At 41.4% G+C, this 19,583-nt stretch overlaps 1 protein-coding gene and 1 pseudogene across 2 annotated transcripts in view; one reads left to right on the top strand and one right to left on the bottom strand.

Moving 5' to 3' along the window:
* LOC129084371 (cyclin-Y-like protein 1) overlaps positions 1-9,866 on the bottom strand; it is a 40,954-nt gene extending 31,088 nt beyond the window's left edge. For both annotated transcript variants that reach the window (XM_054590588.1, XM_054590596.1), the window contains exons 1-2: positions 9,641-9,866; positions 1,330-1,404 (exon numbers count right to left, since the gene is read on the bottom strand). In XM_054590588.1, coding sequence (XP_054446563.1) covers positions 1,330-1,404; positions 9,641-9,866 — 301 coding nt within the window. The remainder of the gene's footprint in view (positions 1-1,329; positions 1,405-9,640) is intronic.
* Positions 9,867-15,868: 6,002 nt separating this feature from the next.
* LOC129084733 (KATNB1-like protein 1) lies at positions 15,869-18,735 on the top strand (annotated as a pseudogene).
* The last annotated feature ends 848 nt before the right edge of the window (positions 18,736-19,583 follow it).

The following is a 19,583-nucleotide window of genomic DNA, read 5'->3' as shown; positions in this document are numbered from 1 at the left end:
AGGCACTAGTCTACAGGTGCACCAGTAACCCTGAAAGCACCCTGAACCACTCATTAATAATCAACTAAAATATCTTACCAAAAAAAATTAAATGTGTCTTTACTCATTTGAAGAGTAACCCATTTAAATTTAAATTTTAAAATGACTGTGGCTAACTTAACTAAACATATCAACAGCATACAAAAACCATTTTGCTCTAACAAATGTCACAAAAGGAATAAAAGCTCTAAAGAGGATCTGGGCTGTGCTTTGTTTCCCCACACAGCCTCCTTTAATGTGGGAAGGTCATCCTAGCCACAGGTGCTTTAGGACTGAAGAGGGGGATGTGGGAGAGCTTCTCCTATACTGTACTGTCACCACTCTGCCTGCATGAGAGCGGCCCATGGCTCTGGAAGAAACTGAGAAATACAGCAGTCCTAACTAAAACGATCAGCTCCAGGCAGGCCAAGGACACACCTACCATGAAAATAAACTTGACTTAACATAACATTAAAGAAAATAAGCAGGCAAGCAGAAGTGTTAAATCCTACGGTTCTGATTCTTATCCTAAAACAACCAGGACAGAGCAAATTGACACGAGTTTCACATGCTGATGCTAAGCTTCTGGGAAACCCCATAGGGCTATGTTTGCTCTGATGTACTTGGTAGCATTACATTAGGAAGAGAGAATTTTGACTAGCTCAATAGCCAAGATCTGAAAACAGCCCAAGTGCCCATCAGTAGATGAGTGGATAAAAAGCTGTGGTACATTTATGCAATGGAATACTAAGTGGCTATGAAAAAGAAGGAACTGTTACTCTTTGTGACAGCATGGATGGACCTGGAGATGATTATTATGCTAAGTGAAATAAGCCAGTTGGAGGAAGACAAATACCACATGATCATGCTTATATGTGGAATCTAATGAAAAAAAAATTGATGAACAAAACAGAAAGAGGCATGGACACATGGAACAGACTGACAGCTGTTAGAGAGGAGGGGGCTAGGGGCACTGGATGAAAGAAGGTGAAGGGATTAGCCAAAGAATCTATATGCATAATCCATAGACACAGGCAACAGTGTGGTGACAGCCAGAGGGAAGGCGGGGGCCAGGCGGCGGGGGGGGGTGCGGCCGATGGCGGTCAGCATGGGCATAGGGAAATGGGGACATCTGTAATAGTGTCAACAATAAAAATAAAGCAAAAAAAGTTTTAGAGGTGAGAAAGGATTATTTTGTTGAGAACTATAAAAATAAAGCCAAAATCACAAATTGAATCCTCATGTACAGACAACTGATTTTTTTGATTTGTTAAAAAAAAACCCTATGACCTAAATCCTATCTTGACTTACCATCCATTTGAGATTTCTTCAGGAAAATTGTGCTTGCCCTTGGATGGTCAGATGGTATTAATTCTGAAGCCAACTCTGTATAGGAGGAAGAGGAAAAGAAAAGGCACAATGACTTAGTTGAGTAGAAAAATACGTAATTTTAAAAATAGCTACACATCAATTTTAATTACTTTTAACAGTGTTGGGAAGAGTTTTTAGTAATGGCAACAGGCTAATATTAGTAACGGCAACAATATAAAAATTCTACTGGGAAAGTACAAAACTGTAGAATTTCTCTACACATGTGGAAGAAAACCAGGCTGTCTTAGACTTTTTTTTAACTTGCATCTAAATAATCTATAAAACTTTTAGATGCATCACATATGTGTTTCCCCCTTTTACTTATCAATTAGAAATACAGTCACTCTCTTCTGTGCAAATTCCAGGAATAGTCTTTAGAAGCAAGCTACGCTATGGCCAATGAGTAGCAGATACCAGTTAATATATCAAATATGCCCAAACCAAGTCAGTTGTTTTGGGCAAAAATTCTTTAGACATTTAGGCTAATTCTGATTCCAGTCAAAAAATGAATTAATTACCTGTGGTTTACTTGCGGCTATTCATTGCACTGGATTTAAAAGTATAGCATAAAAGCTCAATGCACCAATCTATAGGAACACTTTCACAATAGTGACTTTTAGTACTTTCATCAAAGTGATTTTTAAAATTTTGCCCCCAATTTCCAAAGCTAAAGGCTCACTTCTTCCTTCCATGCCACATGATTAATTTAGGGTAATAAAAATACTTTCTGGAGCTGCTTATAAGGTCGCTTGTAAAAAAATCTGCTGTACTTATATAAAGGTAGGTCAGCCTGAAGTCCACCTTGCACTAAGGTGGGATGATCTTCTACTTAGGCAATACAGAACAGGTACTTGCATTTTAATAACACAAAGTTTTCCACTATATGGAATAATAAAGTTGTCATTTTAAAAAACAAACCCTATGATATTCCTCAATAATGTCCATCTCGAACCACTTACCCAATCTTGTAAGAAAGTGAACCAAGATCCTGAGAGAGTAATGGTTAAGGCACTATCTCCCAAGCCACATAATAATGGTTCTATTTTTAAAAAGGGATTTGACAATTAAATTTAAATAACTTATATCCCTGGTTCTTAGAGAACCAAAATGCTCATTGATATGTTAAAAAAGAATCAGTCTGGTAATAAATAATTTCTAATACATCATTACACAAATTTATTTATGTAGAATCCTTTTTTCCCCCCTCCAAGTAATACAGTTAGAATCTTGCACAAACTTAATTTGGGATTTCCTGGTTTCACAGACATCTGAGCCATCCATTCTAAAGGCACTGTTAATCCTGGACATTTATATAGCTAAACCAACTGCCTTTTTCTTCAAGAAAATTCCTTAAATTACTTCTGGAGAAACTATTATATTCAACATTCTGATGTAAAAGACTCATAAAGTTATCTTAAAGGTGTTTTCCCACATATTTGAAAAATAGACAGTGTTGGCTATTTGGAAAAATTAATTTAGTTTGCACAAAGTGACAGGCACAAACTGTCACAGCAGCCTCAAACCTAGACTTCTGAAAGAAATCAAGACTACTTCCTACCAAAAATAAATTGCAAATATATTGCAATTGAATAAAGATAAATAAGAACAAATATTTGCAGAAATATGACATGATAAAGTTTAATTAAAATTTTCAGTGGGAAGCCCAGACAAAGTATGTACCAGAATAAAGAAGAAGAAGGCTTACACTCACTCACATATGCACATACACACACTTGCCCCAAATCAGGATGTGCTGCTAAGGCTCTAAATACAAAAATCAAGAATGCTGGAAGAAAAGAAATGACAACAGATGGGGAAAGAAAAAAAAAATCAAAATTAGCCCAAGTAACCAAAAAACAAACAAAAAGCTAAAATTTCCCCTGTTCAAACCTTGGGTTCTGGGGTGGGTACATGCCCCAGGGCTGACCAATCAATCACAGCTGGCCGGGGGACCTCCCAAGAACCAGAAGAGAAAGACAAGAGCTGTACTTGGTTCTTTTGAAGATGTGGAGCTTGGACTCCCCTTTGCCAGCATGAGCGGAAAGCCTTCTCAGGAGAAATCAACAGGAGAGCAGAACCAAGATGAATTCTGAGGAGATCATTTAATTCATAAATCAAGTTGTACCTTGATTTTTATTCTATGAACTCTGGTTATACAAGTCAATCCTTTTCTTTTAAAAATTTTAAGCTATTTTGAGATAGATTTTCTTTAAATTGCAGCATGTTTGCTATTTAACAGATACATAATGGCCTATCAAGTATTCTTTCTATACTTTACCTAGCCAACCTCCTATTGGGGTTGAAGTACTAAGTTCTGTTGCTATAAAACTGTAAAATAAAGAAAACCTTCATGTGGTTTTTTTTAAAATCAATTTTTTAGTATTTTATAGTATTTTTGAATCAATTTTTTAAGTCTCCTTAGAAAAGCTCTTTAAAATAAAATGACTACACCAAAAGGTTAGGTTGTTTTTATAGTTCAGTGGCTCAATATGTAATACTGAGTTGCTTTCTAAAACAGGTGAGGGCAATAGTAGTGTATAAAGCTACCAATCATAGCAGTTTTAGTCTGCCCTAGCTTTGGATACTCAAAAAAAATTCTAGTTATGTGAATGAGGAACCTCCCAGTGTGTAATTTACAGTTCCTTGATTACACAGTTTGACCACAGTTAACACTTACTTCCACCATGCTGAGTTGTCTAGCATATGTACATACTGTATGTATTGTACCCACTAGGGCCCTAATGTTGTCAATTTGCATAATGTTTTCATATAATATTTTCAAAAAGTACTTTGCTCAGTGTCTGGAACTTTTAAGAACATTTCTGAGTAGCAATTTACCTCAATCTTATTTCACATTATATAATGTTAACCATTTTAACCTTAAAGTTTAATTACTTTAATACACTAAAAAAGGGTGTTTGTAGAGAAAGGTAGTATCTCCAAAGCTGCTCACATGATGTGTCATTACATAAATTCTATTTCTTTGTGACCCGTATCTGGAATTTAACATTCCTGCTCTATCAAGCCTCATTTTCCAAACCTTGCACAACTGAATTTATACCACTCAGAGCCTGTCTTCTCACATATAAAACAGATATAATTTCTATATTACCTAACTCAAAACATTGTGAGGAGCAGATGAAATGCAAGAGCAATTTATATACTACTTACAGAGCACAGAAAATGGTGAACAAAACTTTCACAAATTCAAAAGCAAAACATGAACAGTTAGCGTTTTATCGGAAAGCATATGAAATGTCACTCAAACCCAAACAGCATCTTACGTAAATATGCGCTTTCACTGCCCTTTAATGGGAAGGGAATAAAAGTAACACAATTAGCAAGAATTTCCCTCAGTGGGGGGGAGGGGGGTTATATTTTAGTAAGCAAACACATATTTCCCCTGCTTCTGTCATGGAGATTACTTTATGTCCTGTCCTCCCCACCTTTTTAAAATGTAATTTATCCTGGACAGTACCACATAGCAGTAAAGAAAGAGCTTATTCTTTTTTATAGCTCCATAGTAGTCTGCCGTGTAGATGTACCAGTTTATTTTACCAGTCCCTTTCTCGATGCGAGTTACTTCCAATATTTATTTTGAAAATAATTCAACGAAAACTGTGAATATATGGTTTCATATTTGTGGGGTATGTCTTCAGAATAAATTCCTCAAAGTAGGATTTCTTGATTAATGCCATCTGCACTGTTGGTGAGGTTATGCCAACATCCCCTTCATGGGGTCAAGCCATTTCGTATTTCCAACAGCAACATCCTTACCAGAGAATGCAATGTCAAGCATATGGATCTTCTCCCAACAGGAGAGAAACTACAGTACAGCTTGTATTTCTCTTATGTGTAAAGACATGTTTAAAGGAAATTTGCCTCTCTTTTTCTGTGACTTGTTCATTCATATCATTGTTAACTAAATTTAGCTTTACTTCATTTCTTTAAGTGAGCCTATTTTAGGCACTTTGTTTTTTTGATTTGTTGTTGTTCAAGCCACTGTTGGCTCTCACTTGAGCTACTGTGCTAGCCTTCTACTTGGACTTCCTGCTTTCACCCTATTCCCACACAGTAGCTTTTCTCTCTCTCACTGTTGCTCTCGCTCTCTTTGTAGAATTAGGATTGTTTCCCTGCATGTAATCCTACACTGCAACTAGGCAAAATTTCTTATTTTTTTTGTCAAGGCCTGCTAGGCATTTGAGGGATACCATGTTCCTCGGGGTATCCCTTTCATTGGGCTTCAGCCCCCTGCCCCCGCCCCCAACTCTCCTCCCCTTGTTTTCTGTTGCTGGTCTGTACCCTGCATTCCATCTGAGGAGCTCTGCATGGAAGCCTCTCCGCCCACCTCTTCGCAGAGGTTCCTCTCATTTTTATAACTTCTCAGTGTCCGTTAAAGAGAGCAGCTGTCTTTGACCACACTGACATTCTTGATTGTTCATATGTTGGGATGCTCCCAGGGTCTTCGGGCATGTAAAAACCTGGGTTAGAGGAAGGGCTTTGTCTTGCATGCCACTGTTTGGCCTGCGTCGGGAATGGTGCCCAAAAACCAGCTGTTTCAATGTACCCAAAACCAGTTAAGTTCCTCCCAACTGTTTTATGTCCTTTAAGATTTTATCTAATGCAATCTTTCGATTTGTCATCTAAGATCAGCATTTATTTCAGATCTTAGAGCAGTAAGTTATTCAGAATTAAAGACACAAACCCCCAAAAAACCTAAAAGAGAAGTTCTAATGTCCAGTGAAAAGCCAATAACTTAAATTTGGGATAAAAACATTTAATGCTAAAATATCTTAACTACAAAAATTACCTTCTAATTAAGTTATAACAAAGTATATCATTTTAACTCTACAGGTAGGCACAATGCATCCATTTTCATATCTGTCCTAGAATAAAGCATTATAATAGGATGTGTACGGTTTCACTTTTTTCTGAAACTTTACCTGAGGGTATGTTTATTGTTTTGAGAGGGACAAAGAGGGAGAAGGGGAAACACAGAGAGAGAATGGGAGAGACAGAGAGAGAGACATTGATGTGGGAGAGAAACACTGATCTGTTGCCTCTCTCATGTGTCCTGACCAGGGGCTGAACACATAGCTGCACAGGATGACACTCCAACAAACTGAGCCACCCAGCCAGGGCATGGTTTCACTTTGAAAGATGGCCAACCAGCCCTGACCAGTATGCTTTTGTTGCAAAAAGTCACTGGTTCCTTTCCTGGTCAGGGCACATGCATGGGTTGCCAGTTTGGTCCCCGTCAGAGTGTATACGAGAAGCAACCATTTGATGTTTCTTCCTTGCATTGATGTTGCTCTCCCTCTCTTTCTCCTTCCTTTTCCCTCTCTCTCTAAATATATAAATACAATTAAAAAACAAAAAGAAAGACAGTGAGTCATAACAGGTAGGGTAGCTGAGTGATGCTCCAACCACGTGATGGTGCCCTGAGCAGTTACTTTTAAAAGCCCGCAGTTGAGCTCCAGTCCTTTGCGGAGTGCCCTTTAGCTGCTCAGCATAGTTCCAGGAGCTTACGTCATTACTGCTCTTTATAACAAAGAGTCAGAAAGCAGCACATAAAGAGTGACCTCATGTTTGTAAAATAAGCACAATGTTAAGTTAATATACACACAAAAGGTTCAGGAAGAATAAACACCAAAATATTAATAAAAGTTCTGAGTATTCTGAACATAAGCAAATTTTCTGTATTTTCCAAATCTTTTACATCAAATGTTTATTAATACTGTCACACACACACACACAAAAGTAGGCTTACAATAGCTACCAGAAAAAATAAAGACCTGTTGCTCAGAGTTTTTTCTGAATATTGCCAGTTCCTTACTAATTCACTCGTCGGGGGCAGGGGGAGGAAGGGGCCATTGAGAGGCACTTTAAGCCGGTAAATTAGCAAAGCTTGTAAGGTCAGAACATAAAAGGCTGTATGAAAAGTTGATGAGTAATAATGAAATTGGATAACAGAACCTTTTTTTGTGGTACTGATAATACTGTTAGTCATAGTAGATATTCTGTTAAAGGCAAATTAGTGGAAAAATCATTCTAAGTCTATCAGAAATCTGTACTAGGTTCTTAAGAGTATCTCTCTGAAATGACTTAGAGAAATCATGCTCTTCTACTTCAAAAGAACAAAGCAGAGCATCATGCATGGGCAATTTTGTATAAGTAACCAAATAATTCAATTCTGCATGGCAAAAAAGCCAGAATGTTGTACATCTAGGTAGGTATTTCTTAGTTTCCAGGGAAACTGATATAAAATTGTCTGAAATACATTAAAAGCAAATTTTCAATGTACTTGTACTTTATATTTGGTGTTCTGACCTTGTTGCTATGGAAACAATAATAGGCAAATGCTGAAACTGAGGTTTCTCTTATCACTTTATTGAATGCCCTCCCAAAATTAAAAAAAAAATTGAAATAAAATTTTAACTATCATATTTAATATAAACAAGTAAATTCTATACTCATGGACTCTATTTGTTTGACTTTTCTGATTTAACACTCCTTGCCTATTACAGTCCCATCCTTAATCCTTGTTACTTGACCTGCCCTCTTACCAGCTTCTCTTAAAGTCCCTCTTTGTCCAGGGTACTCTCAGCTTCAATGTGTCACCAGAACAAACTCTTTAAAATATGTAAGCTAGTTAATGTGGTAAATTCATGCTATTTTGTGACTTTTGCTTTTATTCTTATCCATTGTAAGGCATTTATAGATATAAGATGGAAAGATAAATGTTGTTTCTGAGTTGTATACAGTAATTTTGAATGGAAGTAATCAAAACTGAACTAAATTAAGAGAGGCCCACTTCATGGAGAGAGTATAAAATATGACCTGCATTCAACTAAAGTTTAAATAGAATGAGACCTTTATGGCATTTCTTCTTTGAAATGAAATAAAACAGTCTTCATTAGCTACATTGCTACCCAGAATTATTTCAATTTATTTATTGATTTTAGAGACAGAAAGGAAGGAAGGGGGATTTTAGAGACAGGAAGGAAGGGAAGGAACACTGATTTGTTATTCTGCTTATTTATGCATTCATTGGTTGATTATGGAACCCCCAACCCTGGTGTATCAGAATGATGCTCCAACCAACCAAGCTATCCAGTCAGGGTGAACCAAGCATTTCATCTCTCCTCCTTCCTCTCTCTTCCCCCCAACCCCCACTTAAGCATTTTGGCCTTTAGAACTCAACATTCTTATAGTTAAACAGGAATCTATTGGCCAGAGAGGAGAGAATGGAGACGGAACCATGGAGACAAACATTCTGGTGCAGGACCTGGCATCTTAACCCTGAACACTTTGTTACAAAGTTTAAATTTGTTTTCTTTTCCTTTGGAACTTTTGAACAACAGTCAGGCTAGCCCTGCCCCTGCTCCTTCAGAAGAGGCAATGTGAAAGCGGACTCTGTTAAGTCACTCAAGTTAAGATTGAAGACCTATTTGTGCCAAAGGGGATATATTAAAGTAATCAGGACTCTGTGGGTTCTCCTTTGGGTAAAACAAACAAACTAACAAAGAAACAAAAATGAACTATTCTCTGTAGCATTGGCGATAACATTTCACATCATTCGGTAGTTTTAAGTTCCCTTTCCTGCCATTTTCTTTCCCTTCTGTGTTCAAATTATAGTTGGAAGTAATAAACCAGCTTCTATCCAGGCAACCGAAAACAGCCTACTCAATACCACCATAGAGACTCTCTTATGTCAGTCTCTATTTTGAATTGAAATTACAAACCCTAAAATCTTTGAGGCTGAGCTGTCCAAAGTATCAACTATCTTAATGGGTGGGAGAAAGGGTACCATCAGGCCCTACCTGGTTCCTTCACTTAAGAACCATTGGATAGGTAAGGATAGGCGGATGGAATGGACACTCTGAAGATGGGACATTCAACTTTTCATTAAGAAAAGGGAGAAAATATACCCAAAAGTCTTCTTAGAGTCCCATAAGACATTAAGCAGAGTCATAAGTAGGAAGGGCAGAGGGCTGGAGTGTCTCAGGCCAGGTTGGAAAACAGATAGAGAAGAAAGAATTGGGCATTTGGGTAGTGCAGAGGGGAAAAAACTGGCCAGACACGATAGGAAACGAATAAGGGGTGGGGACGCCAGGCTGAGCCGGCCCTTTGGAAACGACGGCTAGGGTCAGGAAGGAGCCCGAGGCGGTGGCTCCCTTCCAGAAGACTCTCGGGGGCCGCGGAGCTCAGGAATGCACCGGAGACCAGAGAATACCTGCCGCCTCCTTACCTTCAGGCATCTCCAGGTCGCTGATGTGCAGCACATGGTGGCCCTCGCAGGCCTGGAAACTCAACTCAGCAGGTTCCAGGGCAGCGGGAACGGGTGGTGCTGCCACCGAGTTCCTGGAACCCGCCTTGTAGACATCAGACACATCATCTGCCTTCCCCCACCCACAGTGGCGGCCCCGCTTGGGGCTGGCATTGGGCTTTAGGCAACAGGTCAGTTTGCTCCCCATGAGGCACCTCCACTCCTCGCTGCTGTTACCACCTTAGCTGAGCAGTCCCCTTTGCTCCACACAATGGCAAAGCTCTGTGCAGTAGAGGGGCTACTGGACTGTGGCTGGGCTCAGGGCGTGGCCAGCCCCTGCTGCCATCTGCGATGCTGCTGAGTTGCGACCACCTCCCCTGAGTTGACTAGTGTGTGAGGACACCAAGCAGCTTGACTTATTTAAAAAGTGTGGGGGTCAGACAACTGCTGAGAGCCACAAACACTACGAAAAGAGAGCACGGCCGAAGCTCCTCCTCCTTCCACAGCGGCCTCTCAACTGAAAGCAGTTCCCTTGACGGGCACTAGCCAACGGAACACATTCCATGGTCACCTGGTTACGAGGGACCAATTGCACCCAGAGTTCTCTCCGTGGGCCCACCTTACAGGGAAGGCCTGTGATTCAGAATGCTTCGCCCCTCCCCCCACTTTGTAGTCACTCCGCCCTTACCCTTTGCGTAGCCACACACGTGGCCCAGCCTTGGGTTCCATCCGTATTTCCCTAAGTACAGTCAAATGTTGTTGGGAGGGCAGGAGAGCTACAAATGCCATCGGTTATGGCAACTGGGTGACTGGAGATGCACGCCTGCAGCATGGCAGGCAGCGAGTGAAGAAGGGAGTAGGACGTGAGAAAGTGAAGGCAGCCACCGAGGGCTTCCCGTCCCAAAGATTTGGCTGAGGAGAGAGCTGTGGTAGTAGTTAGCAGGAGAGACACTGTTAGGATTTTTTTATGTTAAGATGAAATATAGTTTGTTTTAAGATGTGAGCATGTTTATATGTTAAAGAGTAAGAGGTAATGGAGGAATAAAAGAAAGGATGAAGTTAAAGGGGGAATGACAGAGCAAGGCCCCCAAGAAGGCAGAAGTGGGTGCAGTCCAGAGCAGGGATGGATTAGCTTTGGGGAGATAAAAAGGCAAGGAGGGAGAAAGGACCTGTGTGGCCACTGAGACATTTCTGGTAGAGGAGAGACTGAAGAAGAATATACCTGATGACCTCCATTTTTCTCTATTTTAATAGGCTTTGGAAAACTACTCTGGGAGAGTGAAACTAGAAGTCGTGCTAGTGCTTCCTGTCACTACCAGTACCAATAAGTAGAGACAAGGATTGGATCTTCATAGGTGCTTTATTCAAATGCCGGTGATCTGGGAAGACTCTGGGTTATATACTGTCAAAGATGGTCTCAACATCTCATCTCAAGTTGACCTTTTTATAAGGAGAAGAAAGGGCAGGTAAGGGATTTGGAAAAAAAGTTAAGCAAATTTCCTAGTGCTTCTCTATCTATTGATCAGTAGTTCTTTATCTGTGTCCTAGAGTTCCCTCCCTGGTCCACAATGGTTCAGATACCGTCAGACACCACGGCCATCAGCTTGTAGACCCCTCGGGCACTAAGGTTGAATTGTCACCTTCTGGAGTCAGGCATGCCAGTTCCTAGAATAACAGATTTCCACATGTATTAATCATGTAAGCCTATCAGCTAAGGCTAAAATCTTTAACTCTTGAGTTTACTTATCAAGAGGATAATGTGTAGAGAAGTCTACACTTCAGAAAAGCTCAAAAATACCTAACAAAAAGGTGAGTAGATTGAAAAGAAATTTGAGCAAAAGCCAAGGAGCTTCTCTATAAATAGGTATGTCAAAGCAGTAGAGGAGGCTAATAATTTCTCCCAAATAATAAAAGAATAGCAACAACTTTTGGAGAAGAGTAAATAAAAAATATTAAGAAGAAAATGACATATAATTGCAAAAAGCATGAACATTTAGAAACTCTTTAATCATACAGGGTGCTAAAAGGACCAGAGGGAGTGTTCCCCTTTATTAAAAGGATAGCAGGAGAGAAAGATCTCCTCAAAAATCAGGAAAGCAGATATGATTAATATTTAATAGTTTAAAAGACATGCCAGGTTTGGTGACAAGAATGAGCAATATATTGAAATGTGGGAGACCACAGTGGATTGGAAAAGGATTCGATAAAGTTCAGTTTCAGTAAACAGCATCTAGTTAAATCCTTAGGACCTAGTAGCTGTATTCTATGATAATAATATTTTCTAAAGACTAGGAATGTCATTAGATACTATTTTAGGTGATTCTTGTGAACCTGAGACAATGGCTGATATTAATGCATCAAATAGTGCTTGTATTTAACATACACACACAAACGGAAATTCATGACCTTGAAAATTAAAGAATTTTAAACTTGCTAAGCAAAAAAATAATGGGAAGAACTATTAGGAAAATAGATTTTAATAATATTTTGTTTGAAGAGCACATTGGAGAGTAGTAAAAAAAAAAGAAAGAAAAAGAAAACCCTCTCCTTCTATAATAGTGGCAAGTCTGGGAGAGCAAAGGGAAGCTATTAGGAGTAATATTATTTGAATTAAGCAAGAATTTGATTTTGTGATAGATACAGAAACTTTGCATTTTGCTACTCATGGCTGAATATCCTCTGGGAGGACTTTATAATCAGTTTTACACGATCTGGAATAAACTCACTTATTCATTCAATACCTGAGCCCTTACTACATGTCACACGTGTGTTTAGGTGCTAGGTTTGACCAAGATAAACAAGGTGCCTATTCTCATGAAATTTATTTCTAATAAAAGGGTCAACACACAATGTTGCCCATCACACCTCAAATTCATGGCTCAGGCTGGCTATTGATCTCCAGCTATTACATCTTCTTTCCAGACAGCAGGGTGGAATAATAAAAGGGAGATTTTTCAGAATATCCACATAGCATGGTGCTTACATATTACTGGCTTAAAGCTTAGTCACGTGGCCACACCTAGCTGCAGGAGAAACTAAAAAAAATGTAATCACATAGCTGAGTAACTAACACAGAAGGGAGAACTGGATCTTGGAAAGTAACTAGCACTCTCTGCCACACTCTGTAAGGAAAGATTAGAAAAGTTTCAACTTCAGGAATAATCATAACATTTCATAACCCTTTGTAAGCATATATGAAAAACTTATGCAAGCAGTCAAACAGGACTGCTTGTTTTAGCAAACAGGACAGAAATAGTGGAGAGAGGCTCAAGCTATAGAACGAAATTAGGTTAGATTTAAGAAAGATTTTATGGCACTCAAGTGATCAGGATTATATAGTATATGCATACTATGACTAATAGGGCTCCAGCTTGAGTATTATAGCTAGAAGTTCTTATAGAACAGGATTTTGTGTGTAAATAATATATACATTTTTCCTGGGCTGAGTTTATTGTTATCATATTCTCAAAGGCATATGTGAACAAGAATGCTAAGAATTACTATACCTGATTTGATTCCCAACTTCAGGAAATTATAATCCAGGTATTTAAGGGAGTGGGCATTCGATGCTGCTGATATTTGCATTTTAAGAAACTGTCCAGTGCCCCTTCCATTGGCCTCTTTCCATGACTCCTGAACTCTTCTCTCTTTTCACAGCATTCAGGTTTCTTTCTGCCAAGTAAGTCAATTGAGATGAGAATGTTAATTTATTTGATATGATGCTCTGAAAAATAATAAGGATGTTAGTCTGCCATACCTTCAGGACATTAATGGACACATCAGTTTCAGCCCCAAATGTCCACTGTGATTACAGTACCAAATCTTGGGAAATTTTATGAGACAAGTTCTAAGTGCCCAAGGTGTTGAAGTAGGGGTTCTTTTTCTTTTTTTAGGTGTTTAGTAAATGTTTATTAAATAAATGTCTGTAGGAAAAAATGCCCTTACTCTCATTTGTGAGGTGTGGGTGCCTCACATATTTAATAGTATCTAACTGGCTAGCTGGCTTTATTACATCCCTTAGAAGAAATAACCTGCCTCTGTTCAACACCGGTGCTTCAAAGTTGAATATTTGTCTTGCTCCAGCTGTATTTCCTGAGCCTACCACAGAAACTAGCACATGGTGCTCAATAAATGACTAAGTTAATTAATTTAATGTTCAGAGAAACCCAGTTGTTAAGAGAAAAATTAACCCCTTTTTGATTCTACACAGACAATGCAAATAAAATCCTACAGATAAAATTGACTTAAATAAGTTTTAAACTCTTCCTATTCCAACATTCTTAAAAGAAGCAAGCCAAACATGAGACCCGGGGTGCAGGGAAGTTAGCTGGCCCTCAGGAAGGCCTGCCTGTAAGCTGGCCAGGCTGATGTCTGGGAACTTAGATTTCCAGAGGGTTCCCACCACCTTTTAGTTAAGAGGGGCTCCCCCTGTGCCTAAATGGTTTGTACAAATGTTACTTGTGTTAAACATGGGCTTTCCTCTGGGGTCTGGAACTTGGCTGTGAGCTGGATAGCAGATGCCCACAGCGTAGGCACCCCCTTGTGGCCCAGACAGGGAGCCGGCAAAGTGGCCGTGGGCCAAAAATCTCAGGGCACTGAGTCTCTGCCGGCAGCCTTTCATTTGTCCTAGAACACAGTGCTGGGGAGCTAAGTGCTCCCCTGGAAGGAGACCTTGCGAAATTGTGCCTGATCCCTGAGGATTTCCTCCCTGAGTCTTTGCAGATTTTGCCCTGTCCTTTTCCTGTAGTAAATCAAAGCCCTGAGTCCTCCTAATGAGTCAGTACTTGGGCCCCCCATGAGTCCATGATCCACCTAGCAAAACAAAATTGTTTATGTTGGCCCACATTTCCTCCCTTTGAACACAGAAATGGCTAAACTCTTATTTATACAATAAGTTACCCATTATTACTAATAATAAACTTGTATGTCTAAGGTAAGTGCCTACAGATGAACCTGACAATCAGGCACTGGCAATACCTTCTGTCTCCAAGTGGTTATGCCTCTCTCTTTCTAAACTGAGACCTTCCTCCTCACGACTCTGGGCCTGCTCCCTAAGGTGGGACTGAGAGGACCCCCTACACTACCAGGCGGGCCCTAGAGGGGTGGAGGTAGCACCATCACCACCTTCTGAATCTCTCCAGGGCTTTTTCCTCTACACTATGTCCAAATGACTATTCTACTCAGATTCCTTATTTATTGCTTATTTGCATAGTGCTTTCCCCCCTACTTTAATCCATTACCTGCTCAGGCAAAGTTTTGTATTTACTACCTAAAGTCTGTATAGTGGATTGAATTTCTTGCTGATAAAAGAAAGAAAACGCTCTAAGCAACCCCGTAGCTGGATGCTTAGCAGCCTCAAGTGAGGACTGGAGTTACAGAACTGCTTGTGACAGGTGGGCGCCCCCATAGCTGAGCGGGCATTCGCAGGGCAGGGGCGTAGGTGAACTGCAGCGCAGTGGTGGCAGCAGCTTATTTTTCAGGAACTTTGTACATCTGTTCTGCTGCTGATGAAGAGAAACATTAACGGGAATGAATCCGTCCTTTTTTTTTTTTTTTAAGGTTTTGTTTATTTTTAGACAGAGGGGAAGGGAGGGAGGGAGAAACATAAATGTGGGGCTGCCTCTTGAGGGCCCCCTCCTGGGGACATGGCCTGCAACCCAGGCTTGTGCCCTGATTGGGAACCCAAACGGCGACCCTTTTGGTTCGCAGGCGGCGCTTAATCCTCTGAGCCACGCCAGCCAGGTCTAAGTGTGTTTTAAGAGTTACCAAATTGTTGAACGCAAGGTCGGGATGGGCATGTGAGTGGAGTCAGTGCAGCGTAGCCCCGGGGGGCGATGGCTGCCTGGGTTAGGCTGGGATGCTAAAGCAGGTCCTCCAGGCAAACAAGCAAGGATAAATTGGTCTGAACCTTGCAATGCCCTTTCCTCCTGGCTCGCGCTCCTAGCCTACCTTCCAGCGCCTCAGGCTACCGCTGCAACGTCGGGGCGACAGCAGGGGCGGGGCGGGGTGGGGGGGGGGGGTGTGGGTGTGTGTGTGTGTGTGTGTGTGTGTGTGCGCGCGCGCGCTCCTCGTTCAGCAGCAACAAGTGCACCTCCGAAAAGTCCTTGTGGCCCAGATACGGAGCCAGCGAAGCGGCCCTGGGCCTGCGCCCTTCGCGGGCAGGCAGAGGAATGTGTACGCGGGCGCTTCCCGCAGCTCCAACCCTCGCTGATGCCGCTGGGAGGCACACGCACCCCTCCGCCCTGCGACCATCGAGGCCTGCCTCGAGCTTGCCTTCTGCCGCCTCCTCCACGTGCAGCTGCGTGTACTCGCCTTCAGTCACCTCTACGAGCCTCAGGTCAGTGGTCCTGAAGCTCAGAGCCCGCCCCTCCTCGCCCCCCCCATCCCCCGCCCCCCCCCCATCCCCCGCCCCTCAGCACCACGTCCGCGCTCTCGGCCTGCCGGCCCGCTTGACTACGCGGCTCCCCTGCCCAGGGACACACCAGCCGCTACCAACGGCAGCGCGGGCTAGGGGTCGGGGCGGAGCGGAGCGGGGCGGGGCGCGTGGGTGCGTTGGGGCCTACAAACAGCCGTCAACGGCGGGGCGGGGTGGGGTGGGGCGTGCTACGCGGTGGGTAAGCGGCGGCTAAGCGGCGCGTAAATACGCTCTGGCCCGAGGTGCCGGTTCTAACAGCAGGGGCGGTGGGCGGGCGCGGGGGCGTGGAATCGCTGGGGGTTCAGGTGCGGGCGCCAAGGACTTGGAAGGGAGACAGGGAATGTACAGCCGGGGAAGGGGGGCGCTCAGGCGCACTCGAGACACCAGTGGTTGGGGGAGACGTGGGGCATCATCTAGTAGAGGTTGCCCGTGGGGGTGTGGGAGCGTGTGATTGGGGTGGGAGGGGTAGTGGCGAAGAGATAGTTTGTAAGGTGTGTGAAAGTGCCCAAGGATATTTCTGGGAATTCTCTAAGAAACTCACTTTGGAACCCCTCTCTTCCGTCACCTGCAGGACAGCATTTCTAATTCTGGGATTCAGTGCAAGTCCGTTGAGGTCTTCCAGCTAATGCCTTTGGGCGTTGTAGAGGAGAAGTAAACGGTGCCTGCACAGGGAAAATGGCAATAGGCAAGGAGGCTGAGCCCCTTTGTCTTTGTCTTTTCACAGGCCAGTGGAGTTCCTGATTCACCTCCAGGCTGAAGAAGAGCCAGCAGCTGCCACTCTGCAGGGGCTTCAGCAATACAACTGAGGTCTCCTCACAGCGCATCTCAAAACCAAGGGACAGATGGTCAGACAGGGTGCAGACTGAAGTCTCACACCCCTCCTGGAAGTGTGTTATGCACTGGGAAGCTGCGCCAATCTGGTGAAATTCCTAATCCGGTTTATTTTGAAGAATCTTTACTGCAGTTTCAGAAAGCATGTGTTCCAGATCACTGGTTCTCTGGCTCCCCTGAGAGGGGTTTGGAGGTGCGCAGAGTGAAGGAGGCTCTGCATGTTTATGAAGCCCTCTTCTCATTTTAGGAGCCGGCGGCGGGGCTGGGTGCGCTCAGGGCTCAGCAGCACCAGCCTCTAGGGTTCCTGTGACCTGGTGCATTTTTCAGAGAAGTCTGTGACTGCACCAGATATTCCACCTTAAGAGCAGGGTCAGCCCAGAATGAAAAAGTGACCCATGCTCATCAGGTTTGTTTAAAGACACACTCCACTGTCTCTGCCCTGAAAGATGAGGGTTTAGGGTTGGGAATGGCACAGGGGTCAGCATGTAAAATGTACATGGGATAATAGGAAGCCTTATATAGAGGAGAGAAAATCTTCACCAGGACCCAGCCGTGTTTTCAAATGGTTATACATTATTTTATCAGTGCATTTACAAAGGTTTATAAAAACATCAATAATGTATTTTTGCTTAGATTTTAGAGTTACCATGTGACAGCTAATGCAATAATGATTTGCTTCAAGTGCCAGTGTTTAAGCAGTGTGAAGCTGATTTTATACAATTTTGTTGTCAGCCGCATTGTAGTTAATGAAGTTAAACATACCCATTGCATTTGTCTTCAGGGGACAAAGAACTAAACACACCACGGTTTATTTTTCTATTAAAATAAAGTGCAGACAGCTGCGTTGGAAAGGCCCTGAGTGGGGCTCCCTCAGGAACCAAGGGATGCTCTGGGCTTCCAGGTGCAGCTCATCAGCGCCTGCGCTGGGCTGGGATTGGGGTGCCTGTAGTCAAGAGATTATGACATCTGAAACCTACAAAGTTTAAAAAAAGGAAACCTCTGTAATAATATTGAGGATCACTCCATCGATCTTCCTAGAAAAAGGATCTTTAATTTCACTAATAAAGACATGAAGGAGGTTAAGAAATCCATGAAACAGTTGGCTACTTACATAAAGAGAACAGTTGGACGAGCTCTGACGAGGCCAGATGATCTACATATGGTGAGGTACCACAGAAAGAAAGTTTATCATCCTTTTCCAAATCCTTGTTATAAAAAGATACAGTCCTCTAGAAGTTGGGGCAGTGACATGGCAAATAAAGAAAATAACCTGGCTTGTGCAGGCCACCTGCCTGGAAAATTACACAGTGATAACAGTGATTCTGTTTCTTCACAAACAAAGCCCATCATCAAAAAATGGTGTTTCCTCCCCTCGAAGGGTCTCAGAACCATAAAATAATGGCATAAGTTTTGTTCAGCAGGAATTTGAGATAGTATGTATCTTTGATTTTCTGGGTAAAGAGAAGTGTAAGTGAACTTGTAGCTTATTTGGTGAGGATAGAAGACGCTGGAGTGGTGGTAGGTTGCCTTCTTGTACTCAGCAATAGTTTACAGGAGAAACAATACATCTCACTTGGCTTGTCTCTAGTAAAGTCACTACTTAAAAGCATATTTGAAGAATATATAATAGTTTGTTTAAAGTGGCTTCAAGCAGTCATAAAAATATGGTGGTCAGAGCTATAATCCAAAGAAGAAATTGTAAATGATGAAAATACTCACATTTTAAAACAATAATTAAGTGGATTGTGGGAACAAGGAAACCATCTTTGGTTCAAGATGTACAGATAATAGAGCTAAGGATATAGATGCTTATTTATTACAGTTGCATTGAGAGACTTCATCTACTAAAGAGTATTTGGTTATTCAAAAGATCCCTGAACTGTTTGATTTCCAAAAAATGTCTCATCAAAGGCCTATGACTTGTGGAAGAAATCAAAACCTTTTTTTAAAAAGCCACATAATGAAAACACTAACAAAACCGTAACACTGCTTTATGTCGAAGTGGAAAGACATTGGGAAGGAGTAGCTTCAACTTTAGTGAGGTGAAAGGGCACTATGAAGATTGTTCACCTTTGTTGCATTGGGATTTCTACGGTTATTCGGGAACGTTGTTTAAAAACTACTGGGCCTTAATGCAGTTGTACATAAGAATATACTTTATGCTATGTGAAAAAATAAGACTTATTACTAGGGACCACAAAGACCAATCATTATTACTTTTTTTAAGATTGTATTTTATAAGGACACACTCAAATGTGTGCAGCTATTTTCTTATGTTGAAAAGACTTTGAAAGTTTGAAACATGATAGCAAGTAATCAGTGCTAACCGTTTTTGTCCACACTTAGATACAAAATGTCTTAAATATTAATAAGCCAATGTGTGTGATACCAATATCAGTTTTAAAAAATTAAAACCAACCATGCTTCTGGCCTGATAAAACTATGAAATTAAATCAGGAGTTTCCATTCATGTAGAATATTGTTGTTAAAACTTATTCCACAATAGTTTCAGTTCTCATTTAAGTTTCCTTCATTTGAATAAATTCATTAAATAGTCATAATTTTTGCTTTTCTAAATTCTTATTTTATATGAATTCTAATATTTTCACTACGTTACATTTTAAACAATTTTTATATATATGCTTTAGATTAGTTTCACAGTTAGTTATGACCTTGTAT

The sequence above is a fragment of the Pteronotus mesoamericanus genome, unplaced genomic scaffold (genome assembly GCF_021234165.1).
Source record: "Pteronotus mesoamericanus isolate MK-2021 breed Mesoamerican mustached bat unplaced genomic scaffold, CSHL_Meso_final contig_130, whole genome shotgun sequence".
Classification (NCBI taxonomy): domain Eukaryota; kingdom Metazoa; phylum Chordata; class Mammalia; order Chiroptera; family Mormoopidae; genus Pteronotus; species Pteronotus mesoamericanus.
This window is presented reverse-complemented; position numbering and strand designations above follow the sequence as displayed.